Genomic DNA, 21575 nt, shown 5'->3' on the forward strand with positions numbered 1-21575 from the left:
GTGAGTGCATCACTCACGTCTCCCCTCCCAGTACCCGCCCACACTCTCCTAAGCCACAAGCCCCGCCTACTCCCATCATCTCTAACACTAGTCTAGGGAGGCAGGGGCACGCAGGGCGCTCTGAAGGCATGTCAATGAGAGAGAAGAGGAGCGAGAAGAACGGGGAGCGGCAGCGGATCTGTGCAGGTAAGTTGAGCGATCGGGATCAGAATTCCGTTCCTGATCTTTTTTAGGCGGGATCGGAACACGATCGTGAAATTTACTCGATCGCCGATCGGGATCCGATCTTTTCCGATCCCGATCGCTCAACCCTATTTCTACCCTTTTCAAACCCACATTCTGAACCAAAAATTTCAGCAGTGTGACTCCAGCCTTATGAATGCCAATGCCAGCCAATGAATGGGCGTATTCTGGAGGAGGGAGCATCTTCAGGCCAAATCGCGAGGCGAAACGGCCTAAAGAATGAGCTTCTTACTCCCATTGATTTCAATGGGAGCCGTCTTTTTGGTCAGCATTTTGAGGCGGATACCCCCTAACTTGAATGGGACGGAGCTGTAAACAGATCATGTGATGGGTAAATAGGACATCTCGGGTCTGTGAGGCAGATGTGTCACTCATCTGAGCACTGCAGCTGCTTTGAAGATCCCGCTACCCCCACTATTCTGATATTGATGATCTACTGTATACTGCGGATAGATCATCAGTATTATAATACCTAATAACCCCTTTAAATACACACTTTCCACAAACTCTATATATCCAATAACCCTGTATTGTTATGCTAATATACATCTCTTTGTCACTGTGTCGGTCTGCACTGTACTTCTGGCATTCCATTCATGAGCTAGTAATATGACGAAGAACAATACACTGGCGAAACATTCCTGTACTGTATGCCATGACGTCTAAAATGAGAAATTTAGTGAGTAAAACATGGATATTATTAGCAGGCGGTGCAGTGCCAGCGTCCGGGGCCTCTTGGAATCGAGGTTTAAACTAAAGCCACATGTCTCACTGGTCATTAGTATTCGCGTAGAGAAACCTCGGAAAGACATTTAATCAGACAAGTATCTTAGAATGACTCCTTAGGAGCTGCGCGCTGATTAAAAACTTCCTCCGTGTTTGCATTCGGAAGAATGGATGGAATGAGACCGCCAGAGTTACGGAAGTTCCCGCGCGCTTGTTACAATGTGCGGTGGGCTATGTGCTCCGGAGAGATAACCTCAGAGGTGCACAAATACCATAGTGCCGTATCATTCCGCCAAGGCTTCCTGTGTATCAAATCATTGCAATGAAATGACATGCTTAAGGGCACAGAAATGCCGACATGTCAGCCTGCAAGTTCAGGGCGAGTTCATCAACTACTGATCCCGAGATGGTCGACTTCAAAGACGCCTCTTCACAGTAGTTTGGATTCTACCTTTTATTTCTCTTCGCCGAGACTTGCCCACGTGTTACAGTTTATCTTTTCAGGCTTACAACAAAATACCCCATCCCCTCCACCCTCCCTGTAACCCATGTTGCGCCATACGACATGTGTGACTAGATTTCGATCTCGGCTTCATGTGGAAACCATTTACAAATTACTGAACAGCCCAAGTGTAAAATTGCCCTGGGTATTCTCCTAGGATAGTTCCTGTAGTAGATTCATTGATAAATTTAACATGGAAATTGGGAGGAAAATTCAGAATCGTACTACCGCCACTCACTCCACATAATAATATGTCTATTGCTATAATGTGTTTGTCTCAATTGGACTAACACGTGTTTTTGGAAGGAAGACATCGGAATGTCTTATTGATATACGTCCCTAATATGTTTTACAATATGTATATAACACTGCATAAAGTGTTAAAATAACACCGCCATATAGAGCCCATATAATAGTGCCGTATAGTAAAACTACAACAGTAACAAAGTAACACATCTCCATGTACCGACCAAGAAATCACTTTCTAAAATTCATAAATGGACTGTTAAATTTGATCCTAAGAAAATGATGAATTATTTGATAGAAAAAGGAAGAACTGAATCAAATTTTTATCAACTCGACAGCCGAGAACGGCCCTTAAGGAGTTCTGCGTATATTTACTGGATGGAGATTTATTTCTAAAATGTAGAAAAGTTTTTGTATTGCAGTCGCTTATCCAGCAAGGAGCCTGTATGAGTATCAGATCAGGTTATCTGGGTCCACCAGAACTACTTTGTATCATTGTAAGTAGTGGATACCAAGTGGACCCAAGTCACAGGTCATTGGGTCCAAAGTCACCTCCAAATGAGGTTGTCTTCTGCTTGATCTTTGAGCCCCTTTATTGTGCCAAAGCCTAGGCCATTGTTGGGACCTCTTGCACTCTTGTTGACTCGTTGTTGACGGCACTCTACCCTCCATCTGGTGGCCCTGGTGTCTGGACGTTACATGGTACAGCACTGACTCGTTCCGTTCCAATACTAAGCATAGCCCCTACAATATGGATGGCATTGTGCTTGATGTCCAGTGAAGAGGCGTTACTGCTCACGGAGATGCCATAGCCTCATCAACCAGGCGATCGGTGACGTAGTGGGTGTCAGACCCCCAAGATCACATATTGATGACCTCTCCTTAGGGTGAGCCTTCATTAGGCCCATGGGGCTAGTGTCGGCGTATTTTGGTCCTGATTTAGGACCAAAATGCGTTTGCCGCGACTGTTTCAGCTTCCAACAGTCGCGGCTTCCCGCTCCAGAGTAGGCCCAAATGAATGGGCCTATTCCGGAGGGTGCTGTTGCGAGGCAGATGCCGCGGCTGAATTAGCTGCGGAATCCACCTGAAGAAAGGGCAGCTCGCTTCTTTTTTCCACAAACCGCTCACGGAAAAAAGGACACTAGACCTCTATTGTGCGGGGGCGAATGTTGAGGAGGATTCAGCGCCAAAATCCTCCCCCTCTTGCCCCGTGTGAACGAGCCCTTATGTATGTCTCAGAAAACCCCTTTAAATATAATGATCATTATCTCATAAGGTTTTACGTCCAGGAATATTCCGCTAGTTCTCCATTATGTAACAAACGACCAGCATGGAATATATAGAACCGCATGTGGTGCGTGAATGGGGTCTGTAAACCCTTCTCCGTTTCCTTCCATAATTTATTATGAGCCGAGCCCTTTGTCAGTGATTTATTGAAAACTCACCTTGCTTATCACTAGAAGGAATCTTAATTAAGGAAGGAATCCGTTGTGGCTTGTGTATTGTACGATAGTGCGGCTTTTTTTTATACTCTGTACGGTAACATCATCTCCAGCATGGAAGCCATTCTTCATAGATTCACCGAGGCTTGTTCATTGATTCATAACACTTTAAATACCTTGTTAACGTAAAGTCTCTGTGTCCCCGGAGTCGCTGTATCATTAGACGGTGCAGCTACAAACAGTGTATCCTCATTAGAGTTCCCATTTGCAAAAAAATGAATATAAAATAAAAGATATGGAGTGTGAAACGCATTGGTTTTCAAGGTGTTAGAGAGCAGATATACTGTATATAGTTTATTAGTGCCCCGTGACCATGGCCCAGGAGGTATGCCTGCCTCTTCCTAGAGTCTTGGTGGTCACCCCTTTTATCAGGAGCCTCCCGGAGCTTGTATGGCCATAGGAGTATTGGGGGGCCCCATACACATAAGAAAGACACTCCTGATGGGGTCATTGGATGTTGACGATTTTGTTCTAATGTGGTCTTTAGATAGTAGGGTAACTAAAGGTCCGTTACGAGAAGAAGATGGTGCCTTTACAATGGGCGGTGTCCAGAATTCTCCGAAACATTTAAGAAGTATCACGATCATGCAACACTTTCCCGCAATGGGTACAAATCCTCAAAGCAAAGGTGGGCTTGATCGTACAGTATGTCGTGTTTTTCCACCCCAAGCTGTTTGTTTCTCCTTCCAGACCCTATTCATGAGTAGAGATGAGCGAACACTAAAATGTCCGAGGTTCGAAATCCGATTCAAACAGCCGCACACTGTTCGACTTTTCGAACCCCATTATAGTCTATGGGGGGGAAATGCTCGTTTCAGGGGTATGCAAAATTCAATAAAATTATACTTATCAAGTCCACGAGTGACGGTCGGGCATGAAGTCTTCTCCCGACGCAGCGCCCCCGCGGCGTCTTCCGGCTGGAATTCACTCTGTCTAGGCATCGGGGCCTAGGCAAAGCTGACTGCGCATTCGCGGTCGGCTCTGCCCGGCCCGACGCCGGAGCAGAGCCGACTGCACTTGCGAGGGCATGCCCGCGCATGCGCAGTCGGCTCTGCCTAGGCAGAGTGAATTCCAGCCGGAAGATGCCGCGGGGACGCTGCACGGAGAAGACTTCTAAAGGTAAGAGAAGAACCAGCGTTGATTGGCAGAATGTATAGCATTCTACCAATCAACGCTGGTTCTGCATCGAACCTTAAACTTCGAACAGCTAGTAGTGTTCGATCGAGTACGAGTATTTCGAACACCGTAGTATTCGATCGAACACCTACTCGATCGAACACTATTCGCTCATACTCTATTCATGACCCTTTGGCCACTTTCTTGAAGAACGGAGCCACCTCTCTTCCAGTACCCCATAGCAGTTACATAGACCTCTTTAGTAGATACGCCATCTGTCTCTTTCTAGATGAAGGATGAGGTGGCGTCAACCAACACCATGAGACAAGCCTCCATTTTATATTGAGTTACTGGTAAAGTTTGGGTCAACCAAGCGCCCAACTCTCCATCGTCGTGAGTTGTAACATTGACTAGAACCAGGACAGAGGCCCCTTTATGGCCCGTGCTCTCGGGCCTTCCTCTTCCATCTACTCCACAGTAGAATAATTCTAAGAATCCTTCACTCTTGTTCATTTTCTTAACGTACCTGATCTGTTTGTCTGAAGAATACATTACCATGTATTATATCCATGTCTGAAAAATTCTTAGATCAAAGTTTTGGGCTTGGTAAATTGATCTCCTAGACAGCGCCATTACATTGTTACAACAAGCAGAAGGAAGGGAGAAATTTCTACAAAATCCTTTGACATGATTTATGAACGTCTCTTCATAAAAATAAACTCTGGAAAATGAGGATTCAATGAACCCCGCTTTCACACACGCTATGGTTTCAATTCAAGATGTGCTCTGGCCAAACCCGAAAAAATTTTCTATACGAAACTCACAAAGCAAAGAACAAGGACTGATATTGAACACCTGCTCTGTACAGTCCCATCGACCATCATGAATACCGCTCTGTGCAAACAATTCAAGTTATTACAAGTGCCTCAAATATTTGCTGCCTCCACGCGGATTCAGCTATCTGACGAAGAATGGAGGCCTTTGAAAGCATCAATTAAAATAATAACTTACAGGTGGCTAAAATATGTCGGAGGCTTTACTCTACTCCATGGGAGACGACTACCTTATAGTGTAATGTACCTCTGCCCTACAGACACTAGGGGCGGTCAGCCAACACTTAAAGGGGTATTCCCATGAATGTAGCCATAAATTAAATTTGAAGAACCATTTTTGAAGGTATCCCAATGGCGCCATTGACATGATAAAAGGGAAGAAAGTCAAAAGAAATTTTTTTTGTCTAACCATCTTAGTGGTGACATCATATGGTTTTGATCAATTACCAATGGATACGACCATGAATAGAGGAAATTTTTATGGTCTTAAATCCAACCAGGATTTCCTTACGGTAGGTGAAATATCTTCTTCTGCATCATGGCTGGGTAATTCTGATAAGAACTAGAGATGAGCGAGTAGTGTTCGATCGAGTAGGTGTTCGATCGAATACTACGGTATTCGAAATACTCGTACTCGATCGAACACTACTAGCTGTTCGAAGTTGAAGGTTCGATGCAGAACCAGCATTGATTGGCAGAATGCTATACATTCTGCCAATCAACGCTGGTTCTTCTCTTACCTTTAGAAGTCTTCTCCGTGCAGCGTCCCCGCGGCGTCTTCCGGCTGGAATTCACTCTGCCTAGGCATCCGGCCTAGGCAGAGCCGACTGCGCATGCGCGGGCATGCCCTTGCATGCACAGTCGGCTCTTCTCAGGCGTCAGGCCGGGCAGAGCTGACCGCGCATGCGCAGTCGGCTCTGCCTAGGCCCCGATGCCTAGGCAGAGTGAATTCCAGCTGGAAGACGCCGCGGGGGCGCTGCGCCGGGAGAAAACTTCAAGGGTAATCCAGCCCGACCCTCACTCGAGGACTTGGTAAGTATAATTTTAACGAATTTTGCGTACCCCTGAAACGAGCATTTCCCCCCATAGACTATAATGGGGTTCGAAATCCGTTCAAACAGCCGAACAGTGTGAGGCTGTTCGAATCGGATTTCGAACCTCGGACATCTTAGTTTTCACTCATCTCTAATAAGGACCAGACCACAAAAAGTTCCTACATTTGTGGTCGCATCCATTGGTAACCAAAATGGTAACAACAGATGTCACCACTAAGATAGTTCGAGAAAATCTTTACAACTCTGCAAAATAATTTATTATATTTGCTAATTTTAATAGAGATGAGCGAACACTAAAATGTTCGAGGTTCGAAATTCGATTCGAACAGCCGCTCACTGTTCGAGTGTTCGAATGGGTTTCGAACCCCATTATAGTCTATGGGGAACATAAACTCGTTAAGGGGGAAACCCAAATTCGTGTCTGGAGGGTCACCAAGTCCACTATGACACCCCAGGAAATGATACCAACACCCTGGAATGACACTGGGACAGCAGGGGAAGCATGTCTGGGGGCATAAAAGTCACTTTATTTCATGGAAATCCCTGTCAGTTTGCGATTTTCGCAAGCTAACTTTTCCCCATAGAAATGCATTGGCCAGTGCTGATTGGCCAGAGTACGGAACTCGACCAATCAGCGCTGGCTCTGCTGGAGGAGGCGGAGTCTAAGATAGCTCCACACCAGTCTCCATTCAGGTCCGACCTTAGACTCCGCCTCCTCCGGCAGAGCCAGCGCTGATTGGCCGAAGGCTGGCCAATGCATTCCTATGCGAATGCAGATTTAGCAGTGCTGAGTCAGTTTTGCTCAACTACACATCTGATGCACACTCGGCACTGCTACATCAGATGTAGCAATCTGATGTAGCAGAGCCGAGGGTGCACTAGAACCCCTGTGCAAACTCAGTTCACGCTAATAGAATGCATTGGCCAGCGCTGATTGGCCAATGCATTCTATTAGCCCGATGAAGTAGAGCTGAATGTGTGTGCTAAGCACACACATTCAGCACTGCTTCATCAAGCCAATACAATGCATTAGCCAGTGCTGATTGGCCAGAGTACGGAATTCGGCCAATCAGCGCTGGCTCTGCTGGAGGAGGCGGAGTCTAAGATCGCTCCACACCAGTCTCCATTCAGGTCCGACCTTAGACTCCGCCTCCTCCGGCAGAGCCAGCGCTGATTGGCCGAAGGCTGGCCAATGCATTCCTATGCGAATGCAGACTTAGCAGTGCTGAGTCAGTTTTGCTCAACTACACATCTGATGCACACTCGGCACTGCTACATCAGATGTAGCAATCTGATGTAGCAGAGCCGAGGGTGCACTAGAACCCCTGTGCAAACTCAGTTCACGCTAATAGAATGCATTGGCCAGCGCTGATTGGCCAATGCATTCTATTAGCCCGATGAAGTAGAGCTGAATGTGTGTGCTAAGCACACACATTCAGCACTGCTTCATCAAGCCAATACAATGCATTAGCCAGTGCTGATTGGCCAGAGTACGGAATTCGGCCAATCAGCGCTGGCCAATGCATTCTATTAGCCCGATGAAGTAGAGCTGAATGTGTGTGCTAAGCACACACATTCAGCACTGCTTCATCAAGCCAATACAATGCATTAGCCAGTGCTGATTGGCCAGAGTACGGAATTCGGCCAATCAGCGCTGGCTCTGCTGGAGGAGGCGGAGTCTAAGGTCGGACCTGAATGGAGACTGGTGTGGAGCGATCTTAGACTCCGCCTCCTCCAGCAGAGCCAGCGCTGATTGGCCGAATTCCGTAGTCTGGCCAATCAGCACTGGCTAATGCATTGTATTGGCGTGATGAAGCAGTGCTGAATGTGTGTGCTTAGCACACACATTCAGCTCTACTTCATCGGGCTAATAGAATGCATTGGCCAGCGCTGATTGGCCGAATTCCGTACTCTGGCCAATCAGTGCTGGCCAATGCATTCTATTAGCTTGATGAAGCAGAGTGTGCACAAGGGTTCAAGCGCACCCTCGGCTCTGATGTAGCAGAGCCGAGGCTGCACAAGGGTTCAAGCGCACCCTCGGCTCTGATGTAGGAGAGCCGAGGGTGCACTTGAACCCTTGTGCAGCCTCGGCTCTGCTACATCAGAGCCGAGGGTGCGCTTGAACCCTTGTGCACACTCTGCTTCATCAAGCTAATAGAATGCATTGGCCAGCGCTGATTGGCCAATGTATTCTATTAGCCTGATGAAGTAGAGCTGAATGTGTGTGCTAAGCACACACATTCAGCTCTACTTCATCGGGCTAATAGAATGCATTGGCCAGCGCTGATTGGCCAGAGTACGGAACTCGACCAATCAGCGCTGGCTCTGCTGGAGGAGGCGGAGTCTAAGATCGCTCCACACCAGTCTCCATTCAGGTCCGACCTTAGACTCCGCCTCCTCCAGCAGAGCCAGCGCTGATTGGCCGAATTCCGTACTCTGGCCAATCAGCACTGGCTAATGCATTGTATTGGCTTGATGAAGCAGTGCTGAATGTGTGTGCTTAGCACACACATTCAGCTCTACTTCATCGGGCTAATAGAATGCATTGGCCAATCAGCGCTGGCCAATGCATTCTATTAGCGTGAACTGAGTTTGCACAGGGGTTCTAGTGCACCCTCGGCTCTGCTACATCAGATTGCTACATCTGATGTAGCAGTGCCGAGTGTGCATCAGATGTGTAGTTGAGCAAAACTGACTCAGCACTGCTAAGTCTCTGCATTCGCATAGGAATGCATTGGCCAGCCTTCGGCCAATCAGCGCTGGCTCTGCCGGAGGAGGCGGAGTCTAAGGTCGGACCTGAATGGAGACTGGTGTGGAGCGATCTTAGACTCCGCCTCCTCCAGCAGAGCCAGCGCTGATTGGTCGAGTTCCGTACTCTGGCCAATCAGCGCTGGCCAATGCATTCTATTAGCCCGATGAAGTAGAGCTGAATGTGTGTGCTTAGCACACACATTCAGCTCTACTTCATCAGGCTAATAGAATACATTGGCCAATCAGCGCTGGCCAATGCATTCTATTAGCTTGATGAAGCAGAGTGTGCACAAGGGTTCAAGCGCACCCTCGGCTCTGATGTAGCAGAGCTGAGGGTGCACAAGGGTTCAAGTGCACCCTCGGCTCTCCTACATCAGAGCCGAGGGTGCGCTTGAACCCTTGTGCAGCCTCGGCTCTGCTACATCAGAGCCGAGGGTGCGCTTGAACCCTTGTGCACACTCTGCTTCATCAAGCTAATAGAATGCATTGGCCAGCACTGATTGGCCAGAGTACGGAATTCGGCCAATCAGCGCTGGCCAATGCATCCCTATGGGAAGAAGTTTATCTCACAAAAATCACAATTACACACCCGATAGAGCCCCAAAAAGTTATTTTTAATAACATTCCCCCCTAAATAAAGGTTATCCCTAGCTATCCCTGCCTGTACAGCTATCCCTGTCTCATAGTCACAAAGTTCACATTCTCATATGACCCGGATTTGAAATCCACTATTCGTCTAAAATGGAGGTCACCTGATTTCGGCAGCCAATGACTTTTTCCAATTTTTTTCAATGCCCCCAGTGTCGTAGTTCCTGTCCCACCTCCCCTGCGCTGTTATTGGTGCAAAAAAGGCGCCAGGGAAGGTGGGAGGGGAATCGAATTTTGGCGCACTTTACCACGTGGTGTTCGATTCGATTCGAACATTGCGAACACCCTGATATCCGATCGAACATGTGTTCGATAGAACACTGTTCGCTCATCTCTAAATTTTAATTTTTTTTGTTCATTGTCTGTGAATTTACATTTAGTCATGTTCATGTGAATGCCCCTTTAAGAGAATACCAGTTCTATAGGAAATAGACATGAGAAAAGTTAGGAATATTTTGGCTTTAACCAATTGGGCTTTACCTTAATGTTTTCATTTTCTCACCCAATGAGGCTTCAAAGTTGGTAAGATGTTTGAGCCGATCTTTTGAAATGGGTTGGCGATCTTGAGATTTCAGGATCGTTTTTAAAATCCGATTTCCGATCATTTTCCATCCGAACCCGATCTCGATCCCAATTCCGATCGTAATGCAAGTCAATGGGATTTGATCCTGTTCACTACACAGCATGGAGTTCAAAAATGGAAGGCTTCAATTTTTGCATTCCACGCTATGTAGTGATTAAAAAATCCTCCGGCTACTTAGTCCCCCCCCCACTTACCTGCACAGAACTGCTGCCGCCTACTCTCCCGGTGTGAATGCCGCTCCCCGGAGCTCCGGGCGCCCCCGCCTCCCTAAGCTAGTGTTACTGATGCTGTGAAAAGACAGGACTTGTTGTGGCTTAGGAGAGTGTGGGCGGGTACCGGGTGGGGAGACGTGAGTGCATTACGATCTTTTTAGGCGGGATCGGAACCCGATTGCGATCGAGAAATTTTACTCAACCCTAGTCACTCCTTAAAATGTTGTCTGGGTTTTCTGCCCCCCATGGATGCAGAGCATATACCACCAACATGAGAATGAGAAGCAGTATCCCACCTGTTCCTGAGATAACTCTAACCTAAGGCCAAACACTGATGAGGAGCAGGAACTCCTGAAACTGCTTTCTGGAGATGGGTTCCTCTTCTGTCCAGAGGAGCCACCGGTTAGATGGCTTTCATTGTTTGGAGGAGCCACTGGTTTGGCTGGTACGAGATGGCTTTTATTGTTTGGAGGAGAGTTTATCTATATACCTGTAATCCCAAACAGTTGGCCTAGGTTTGATGGAGATATGCCTGGCATGGCATACCATCGTCCCTACTGCTGCCAGGATTATTTCACCCGCTATCCCCCATGCTTGGCAGAGCAGTCACACATGTTTCCATCTTGACTTTCCGCATATGGACAATTTTCCCCAGCGTTTTAACCAGGATAAAAGGAAAACCTCAAACATATGTTGTATATGGAGACTTGTCGACTAAATATCTGCTTTTTCATAGAATTTCCATTTTGCTAATGACATAAGTGAATTCGATGCATGTCGCCGTCCACATTTCAAAGCTTTACATCTCAGCCTACACAATCTTCAGATATTTAATTTGGGATTCTAATGAAGGAACATTACTACACTTGACGCAAATGTGTTAACACTTTAAATGCTGTTTGGGTATGGGTTTTTTTTAATTACTCTGCTATATAAGAGCATTTAGAATATTCCCGGGTGTTTAATTAACATATGTCTTTGAAATTGTTTATGTCAATTTTGGGTTAAGTCAATACATTGAGTATTCCCCCTAGGATCAAGATGGAGGCCTGTAGACATGAAACTAATTGCTCCCACTCTCTAAGTGACACATTTCCTATGCTTTGTTGTAAATCTTATCTTATCCCTGAGGTTGTGTTCCCTTGTGTACGTCCTTGGTTCACCAGAAGTATTTAATATAAAATGTGTGTTGTGTACAAATCAGTACACAGAAATTTTGGTAAGGACTCCAACTTCTCGTCATACAGATTCAATACATTATTGTATTAGCACAGCCCTCGACAGGTTACAATTCCCAACCATGCGGTGAGCCTATAGCATACATGTCTCCCAATGTAGTAGTGCAAAATTCTATTTTTTTTTTACAAGATGGTCATCTTGTGCTACACTGTCTACCAGTAAGTATTTGGACATCCAGTAAAGTTCTGCGGAGGTGGAGTTATGGTCTGGGGTGTTTCTCCTGGTATAGACCCTTGGTCTCAGTGCATGGTAAACTCAACGCCGACGCGTATTGCACTACACTATTTTAGATAACAGTGTGCTTCCTACATTATGGCGGTTCTATGGGTCGGACCAATGTTACTTCCAGGATGACAACGCCAGCGAGGTCTACCGTGACTTGGCACAGTGACACTTATTATCGAGCACCAATGGGACAAGTTGGATCGCCAAACTAAGGGGTGCAGCAGCCGACCAAGATTGGTGAAAGAACTTACCTGTCTTCTCCAAGCTGAATGGAATAAAATACCACAAGGACTTGTGGAAAGCATGCCCCCGAGGGTTGAGGCTTTAATTGCCATTTGTGCCACTCAGACCACAGGTGTCCAAATACTTATTGGTAGACAGTGTATACATGCCCTCATATGCCAAAGCCAGAGGAAAGGTAAGGAAGTATACATCTCTCTCTAGGCTTCATGCTCTATTGGGAGGGGGGGGGGGGTATTTATTTGACTAATTTGCATAAAGATCTTGGACACATGCCCCTAATGACTCTGCTATAGTAGGCCTTATCACTGATGGCGACGATAGGGAATACAGAAACTTAAACCGGGATTTTGTTGAATGGTGGCAGTGGAACCAGCTCAGGATTAATGCTGGGAAGACCAAGGAGATGGTGGTGGACTTTAGTAAACGGAGAAGTGCTCCGACCCCGGTGGAGATCCAAGGAACATGTATTGAGATAGTCAGGACCTATAAGTATCTGGGTGTGCTCCTCAATAATAAACTAGACTGGGCTGATCACCTGGAGGTGCTCCACAGAAAGGGCCACAGCAGACTCTTCCTTCTCAGGAGGCTGAAGGCCTTCTGAGTCCAGGGGCCACTTCTTAGGGCCTTCTTCATCTCTGTAGTTGCTTCAGCCATCTTTTTCTGTGTGGCCTGCTGGGGGAGCAGTGTAACAACCAGGGACAGAAATAGACTTGACAGGCTGATCAGGAGGGCCAGCTCTGTCCTGGGGAGCCCCTTGGACCCAGTACAGGTGGTGGGTGACAGAAGGATACTGTCTGTGGTGAGCTCCATGTGGGAGAACAAATCCCACCCCATGTATGGGACCCTGATGGGACTTGGCAGCACTGTAAGTGACCGTCTGCTTCACCCCAAGTGTGAGAAGGAGCTATCAGAGATCCTTCCTCCCAACCGCGACCAGGCTGTATAATCTACATCAGACCAATCGAAGACACTCTGCACAGAGAAATAATGATTATGACTATGAAGTCTTTCTTCTTTCTTCTTCTGTTCCTTAGCTGCTATGGACTCCTAGTATATCTTCTCTTCTCAGAATATGTGTCTACGTCTGTAATATATTACTGTGTATTATCCTGTATCTGTATTACTAGGCTGCTGTAACATGCTGAAATTTCCCCAATGTGGGACTATTAAAGGATTATCTTATCTTATCTTAATGGTCAGTGCTAGTAACAGACACAAAGTCTGCACAGCGTCAGATGCAGATCATGCTTTATAGAGGTAGATTTGCCCTTTAACAATAACATGTGGCATCCACCTAACAGTGCAGAGTTACACGGCGCGGCTTTGCGCGTGATCTCTACTTCCTTCCCAGTGCCGCTTTGTCCATCAGCATAGACTATATCCTTGGTTTTTCTGCTTCCCCAGATGTTCCTCTGTGCATTAACACATGCTACATTTCAGCCGTAAGACCTGGAATAAAAGATACAAGGACAATTTTTGTCCCGGCACTTTTTTATTTGCTGTATTCAACATTTAATGACGTGCACTTAAAAGATTTTGGTGTACGAGAGCGTCAGGGGTTATCCATCCGAAACAATAATGAACATGCAACGCCAAAGATCCCAAAAGGCTTCAACATTGGAGTATGTGAAACTCTATCCCCTTTCTGTACCTGAACACTTAATCTTACTCCACTCTGCCACATCACCATCCATCTTATTTAGTGCTAGTGAATGGAAAGATTGCATGGTCCCTTAATGAGACTACCATGAATGGAGCGATCCTCCTCTCCCAGTGTATTGTATGACTTTGGGGGTCTCTATGGACGGCAGAGACACAATATAGGGTATATACGTAAACTGTACTGACAATATATCCCAACAAACACAGAGATACTGCGTAACAATGGAACACGAGCTGACGGAAAGTCTATACAGATTACCATTACTGACTGTAAATATCATCGACAAAATTACTAAGACCCAATTTACCTTTGTTTTTCAGGTACGAGGCGGAAAACTTATGATCACCTATACAAGAAAAAGTGATGCAGGAAAATACGTGTGTGTTGGTACCAATATGGTGGGGGAAAGGGAAAGCGAAGTAGCAGAACTAACAGTATTAGGTAAGAGGTTTGCCATTTTGTATCTTCCTTATGTATGGGGCCAGGTTTAGGCTACATTCCCATTTGCATTGGAGTCTGTCCGGTGCAGGGTCCATCTGAATTTCCTACAAATTCTTGCAAGTTGGACTATTTTGATCAAAAGATTACAAGATCAGATTTAAGGACACACCCTTAAAGGATTTGTCCAGGATTTATGATTTACTCCAAGTTGCTGTGGCGCCTTGGTTTCTACGGCACCTTGGTCTTTGTGTGTATCATAGGGTCTATCAGTCTGCATGGATGACATTTGTGTCCTGTCCTCAAAGTGTATAGCATTCGGCCAATCAGCGCTGGTTCTGCAGCAGGCTCTTCTTTGCAAGTCGGGAGAGCTGGCAGCTTGCGGTTATGCAGGAGCTGACTTTTTCTCATAGGAATGCATTGACCAGCATTGATTGTCCAAATGCTATACAGTGTACAGCATTCGACCAATCAACGCTGGTTCTGCCGGAGGCTCATCTGTGAAGAGGCGGAGTCTAAGATTGGACCACAGCAGTCTCCATTGTGGTTCGATCTTTGACTCCGCCTCCTCACAGACGAGCCTCCAGCAGAACCAGCGTTGATTGGTCAAATGCTTTACACTGTATAGCATTCGGCCAATCAATGCTGGTTCTGAATTGAATCTTTACTGCGAATAAGAGTAATATTCGAACGAATACGAGTATTTCAAATACCATAGTATGCTATGGAATACCTACTCGATCGAATACTACTCGCTCATCTCTATCTGAAACCCCCAAAAATAATTTATAGCTCTCCAAACCTCATTTACAAAAAGAAACCGTGTCCGGCCCCTCCCAGGAAAAATGTCCCGACCCTGAAGTTAAACATCTTAATCTCGAAAAGTTTACAAAACCCCACCAAAAAAACTTTGCTTTAACTACAGCAAAAATGTTCTAAACTTAAAGAATTTCCAATCTGCTCAAAGTTCTAATTCCGTCTCCTAGACCAACCCCCCCCCCAAAAAAAAAAAAACGAATGAAATAAAACTCTCGCCGAACAGACGTAAAAAATATTGTAGATGACTTCAAACCGTCAACGGCAGATAAACAATGTTCGCTTTTTCACAAAACATCTCGCTTTAATCTAATTAGTTTATTCTGCGTTATAGCGGCGCAGGAACGAAAAAGAAAAAAAGTCCCATAGGATAAAATGCTTTTGTTGAAACAGGTGCTGTTTGTTATTTTTGGCTGTAATAAGTGAGAGAGAACATTTTAGTGATTGCCTGTCATTATAATTATATCTCCTGGAGAAGAGTATTAAAGAGTCCTCCTAATCCCGGGAAGAAAGTCATCATCATTTTTTGCATTCCCTTCATGGCGATAGTAAAAGTAGCTAACCGGGGGTTGCAATTATGTATATAAAAATAACAGTCTTTAAGCTCACGGCGTTATTATGTTCTGAATTGTCGCAGCTTCCGAAAGGTTCATGTTGCATCGTCTGGTGAGAGCCTAGAACGTGTCCTTAGGAGCAATTATTAGTATCTTCAGGCCAGGATTACACGGAAGAAATAGAAGTGATTGCTTAATTTTTTTTAAATAAAATTTTGGCCTCACCATTGCCGGTGACGTTCACGGCTCCATAGGCTTCCTGATTAAGGTTGGATCTTTTTTCAATGAAAAATACTGCTGATAGCGAGACGCGCTTGAACAACTGCGGAACAGGTGGCGTTCCTGTAATTGAAACTAGACGATCCATTCGTGAATAAATAAAGCTTCACCGTTTTTTTCTTAAAACTAATCCTTGGTCTTGGATTCACACCTTGACTTTCATCAAGGGCGTAAAAGGTCATTTTTCGGCCAGTTTTTGATATTTTAGAGTCAAATTATTGGTATGGTCATGAGCTACAGCTTAGTGGTGAAGCTGGGAGAAGATGTTGACTAGTAGGTTGAAAATTTTTTGATTATTTGGCTTGCGGTTTTTGATATGGTGGAAACTAAGGACGCGACCTGCCGATCGGTTCTCAGGTCAAGAGCGAGGAGTGGAAGTATTGCTCCTTACGATGTTCCTTATACAATTGTATGGTGTAGATACCACTAGGGATGGCTTATTTTCTTTGAGGATATAAGGATCGGACATTTTGAAATCCAACCTGCTTGATCATTTCTTCCTCCATCGGTTGGGGGAGGTTCTGGACATCTTGTACACATTAAATGGTTGACCAGTTTGGCTGAAATTGGTGGGTTTAGCCAACATTTGTCTAATGCTTTACACTCTTAACTATAAAGTCTTAGCACTGGTTCACAGCTACATTTGGTATTTCTTTTGGGAACCCCCGAACCGAATACCGAAAACATTGACAAGCGGTGAGCAATGAAAGCACATGGACCCTATAGACTTTATTGGCACGTCCGAATAGATATTTGGTATTGCCAAAGCTAGTACAGTGGTGGTGGTGGTGGGGGGTGTAGTTGGAGTTGAGGGGGAGAGTATGGGGGGGCTGATTTGGGGTATAACAGTCCATGGAGTCTCATCTTCCTCTTAGTTGGTGGTCGCTATATGGGGAGCTGGGGTGGGGTGGGTGGTTGGGGTATAACAGTCCGCGGAGTCTCATCTTCCTCTTAGTTGGTGGCCACTATATGGGGAGGTGGGGGTGGAGTGAGTGATTTGGGGTATAACAGTCCATGGAGTCTCATCTTCCTCTTAGTTGGTGGCCACTGTATGGGGAGGTGGGGTGGGGTGAGTGATTTGGGGTATAACCGTCCCTGGAGTCTCATCTTCCTCTTGTTTGGTGACAGCTGGACACGTATTCTTCTCCCAGTAGGATGTAGAGTTTCCTCTTCTCGTCTGCAGATATGAAGTCTGGGATGTGGGCAGAGAGTCTTTGGAAGTAGACGGCCCTCACAGCTGAGTATTTGGTGCAGTGTAGCAGGAAGTGGGTCTCGTCTTCTAGGGCCCCCTGGTCACAGTGCTGGAACAGTCTGTTCTCCCATGGCTTGTACGTCTGCCTACAATGGGGCCTGTGTGTTTTCCGTATGGTGCCCACACAAGTCATGTGGAGAGGAAAGCAGTTCATGAAGTAGTTTTCTCTCCGCATGCTCCATATGGGACCATACGGAAAACACACGGACCCCATTATAGTTTGTGGGGTCCGTGTGCTTTCATAAGCTCACCGCTTGCCCGAATGGAATACTGAACGCAGATGTGAACCAGACCTTACTGGGTTCTCCAGTTCCCATGGCCTCCTAGCACCTACACGATTGATCTCTTTGGCACTTGCGCTCTTAGATAATATTGCACACATCATACTTTGACCAGGAATGGTGACCTATGCAATTTTTTTGCAAACGTTCTCAAACATTTCTCCTTGACATGACACTTCTCACTGCGAGTTCTTGAGTCAGAACGTCATTTGTGAATGATGTAGTTGCGGTCCATTGAATCAAAAAGTATGAACGATGTCAATTGACCAAAATATAATTGTTTCTCTTGCAGAAAGACCGTCCTTTGTAAGGAGGCCAAGTAACATGGCGGTTACAGTAGACGACAGTGTTGAGTTTAAGTGTGAGGCTCGAGGAGATCCCGTTCCCACTGTTCGATGGAGGAAAGATGATGGTGATCTGCCTAAGACAAGGTACTTTAGACAAGGATCCTTATGTGGAAATCGTTCTAGTCACACTAAAAACTTCCTTGCACGTCTGTGGTTTAGGGTAGCGTTCAGGTTACACGAGAAAAATCAGCGGACCCCAAAGACTGTAATGCAGTCCACCAGGTTTGCCCCATTTGCACCGAAAACACTGGAGAGAAAGGTCCTCTGTGCAGGACCTTTCTCTCCATTGATTTCAAGTGAAATGTGGGACGGAGTCTCGTATGGAGACCCAAACCCTAGACATCTTGTGCCTAGACAATTACATAAAGTATTTTTTTCTAATTTACAATGTTTTGCTCCTTCAAAGGTACGAAATCCGGGATGACCACACACTCAAGATTCGTAAGGTCATAGCTGGGGATATGGGATCGTATACGTGCATCGCAGAGAATATGGTTGGCAAAGCAGAAGCATCGGCGGTCCTCACCGTTCAAGGTAAGGCACGGTGACCTATCAATACTAGATAGACAAGACTTCATCCAGCGAACCTCATTCAACAGCCACGTCTCTTCCATTACTGTCAACAGTCCGCTCTATTTTTAGAGAATGACGGATACAATTAAGTCATTAGTCATTTATTTTTCTTTGCCATTCATATTTACATGTCAAATTAACTTAAAGTTGATGTATATGTTTTTTTCCTGTGACTTTTGAATTTAGGTCACATTTACATCCCGCTCAGAAGAAATATATGTCACTCTCCGCTGGATGCCAGTACAAAGCAAATCATTCATCTTGCAGGGCTCTAGATTTGCATAGAGACTCATTTATGTTGATTACTGTAGCATATGGAAGCAGAATTACATACATGCAATGTAAAGATAAATAGGCAGATGTATAGGGTATTGGAGGATAATTCATTATATTGTCTAGGAAATTGCAAAAACATGTCGGGTAGTGTAAAATATGAAAATGGTTCGGGTCAGGCTCAGTAAATATGGTAAAGATGGCCATGCACATTAGATGGATATTTGTGGAACCCACTGGTTTTGTCAGGATCATCTGATGTATTGGGAGTCTCTTGACTGATCCCTAATGAGGGGTGTAGCGAGAGGGGGATCGGGTTGTTGGATTTCAACATGCCCAATCTGTTTAGTTTTCATTGGAGAAAATCACCACCAAGTGTGTCGGGCAGTGGCTATACCAAGCCAAACATGTGTATTGGGGTTGGGGGGAATAGGCATGGACAAATTCATTTAAAATGCAAAGTGATACAATATATTCCTGATTTATCACTGTTTTGCTCCCTTTACCACTAAACTTCAGTTACGCCTTCCTCCTTAGCAAAAACAGTTTAGTTTAGCTCCCGAGTAGAGATGAGCGAGTAGTATTCGACTACACTGGTTCTGCAGCAGGTTCATCTTTGCTAGTCGGGAGAGCTGGAAGCTTGCAGTTAGGAGGGAGCTGACTTTTTCTCATAGGAATGCATTGACCAGCGTTGATTGGCTGAATGCTATACAGTGCGGAGTCTAAAATCAGACCACAATGGAGACTGCTGTGGTCTGATCTTAGACCGCCCCCTCATAGACGAGCCTCCGGCAGAACCAGCGTTGATTGGTCGAATGCTGTACACTGGCTAATCAATGCTGGTCAATGCATTCCTATGAGAAAAAGTCAGCTCCCGCATAACCGCAAGCTGCCAGCTCTCCCGACTAGCAAAGACGAGCCTGCTGCAGAACCAGCGTTGATTTGCCGAATGCTATATAGTGTATAGCATTCGGCCAATCAATGCTGGTTCTGCAGGATGAGTAAGTTCACATTAGCTCTTGCCTCCCTTCCGGAAGGAGACTGCAGGAGGACACCCCCCCCCCCTTCCCGAATGGAATATCAGCGCAACTGCAAGCGTTGTGCAGTTAAAGCGCATGGACCCCATAGACTATAATGGGGTCCGTGCGCTTTAACTGCACAGCGCTCCTCCTAAACACTCTCCTCCTGCTACTCGTGGACTTGGTGACTCTCCTTTAGTCGAATAGTGGTTTCCCCTGAAACGAGCATTTTTTCCCATAGACTATAATGGGATTCGATATTCGATCGAGTTGTCGAATATTTAGGCTCTACTCGAAATGAATATCGAATCTCGAATATTTCACAACTCGCTCATCTCTACTCCTGAGCCCAGGCTGGGACTCACCTGCCAAGGAGGATCTTCGTGACCATGAGTAGTATTTGACAAGATACCCCTTTACCTTTTTGGAAGGTTCTGCATCATTTTGGGCAGAAGTGTTTTTGAGAATTTAAGTGCAGAGATGTAGGATCGAAAAGATTATATAGGTCTTATTTTTCTGGAATGAACTAAATTCAACCTGAAATATTAATGAACATTTATACTCCCCTTTCCTGGGCTCCTTTGCAACGTCTGGTGCACCCTTTGGTTTCTATGACCTTTTCTAGCCTCTTAGATGACATTGTGGCCCCCAAGGGACCACTGAGGCCCAATATCAGGCGTCACATGGATCACACTGACATCATGCTAAAGCGCCATAATGTTGGCATACCCCATGGGACAGTTCAGATCCAATTACAGGCCTCAGGGGTTACTTGTGTCCCATGAATTCACCCAAGACTCTAGAAGACAATCAAAGATAACCCCGAGGGGTTATCTTAAGAGACCCCAAAGTTTAACGGCCCTTCAACATCGGGAGGTTTCCCATCTCTAATTAAAAGTAACTAATGAGGTTCCCCCCAGATCATCTGAGAGCCCCATGACATGTTCATCAAATTGCAACATTTATTGGGATTCACCAGATTGTACATATGATACAATGTATAAGATTAGCTTGTGTGTAAGATAACCCTAAGTGTACGATTGTACGGGATTAGCCGACGTGACCTCCGCGCTATAAGGTCTATAGGGATAGTAATCTTTTTGTGGGAAGAAGCCATCTGCATGTTTACAGAGTCGATTATTTGCTCTGAACTTCCGACTGTAATCTGTAGGTTTTCTTCAAAGGAGGTTAAGAGCCCTGTATCTTTGAGGGTTAGTGTTTAGCGGGATTAAAACTTTCATCGCTTTACCCATGTTTACCTTTTGTATTGATTCTCTATGATAAAAGCACCATGAAAAAAAAAAAAGGACATTCCAGGCTTGGCTATACATGGCCTTCACATCTCACCACCAGCTCTCATCTCTCCTTTTATTCTATAGAAGCAAATATATTACATACAGGGGAGTATTTATACAGCAAAGGCCAAAGGAAAAGGAGGCTTTGGCGAGGACGTCCAAACTGATATCTGCTGTGTGCTCAGTCTTATGCATCAAACAATACAGCTTTTTGCAGCTCTTCGGGTCCTTTGTGCTTTTAGGTCTAAGCACTTTTTCAGGGTATCATTCGGGGGTCCCAATAGTCACCTGTTTCTATATGGAATCGCAGTGAACCAAAAAGTCCTATAGAGATGCTCATCACATAGAGAGTAGAGATGAGCGAGTAGTGAAAAATTCGAGATTGAATATTCGTTTCGACTACTCGATCGAATATCGAATCCCATTATAGTCTATGGGAAAAAATGCTCATTTCAGGGGAAACCACTATTCGACTAAAGGAGAGTCACCAGGTCCACGAGTAGCAGGAGGAGAGTGTTTAGGAGGATCGCTGTGCAGTTAAAGCGCATGGACCCCATAGACTATAACGGGTCCATGCGCTTTAACTGCACAGCACTTGCAGTTGCGCTGATATTACGTTCAGGGGGGTCCTCCTGTGGACTCCTTCCGGACGGGAGGCAAG

General features: G+C 45.5%; 1 protein-coding gene across 1 annotated transcript in view; it reads left to right on the top strand.

Moving 5' to 3' along the window:
* The window catches only part of ROBO1 (roundabout guidance receptor 1), an 893061-nt gene that overhangs the window by 781753 nt on the left and 89733 nt on the right, over positions 1–21575 (top strand). Inside the window, exons 6-8 of the mRNA XM_075263408.1 lie at positions 14108–14228; positions 17700–17838; positions 18161–18288. Of these exons, the coding sequence (XP_075119509.1) occupies positions 14108–14228; positions 17700–17838; positions 18161–18288 (388 nt within the window). The remainder of the gene's footprint in view (positions 1–14107; positions 14229–17699; positions 17839–18160; positions 18289–21575) is intronic.

The sequence above is a fragment of the Leptodactylus fuscus genome, chromosome 2, assembly GCF_031893055.1.
Source record: "Leptodactylus fuscus isolate aLepFus1 chromosome 2, aLepFus1.hap2, whole genome shotgun sequence".
NCBI classification, from domain to species: domain Eukaryota; kingdom Metazoa; phylum Chordata; class Amphibia; order Anura; family Leptodactylidae; genus Leptodactylus; species Leptodactylus fuscus.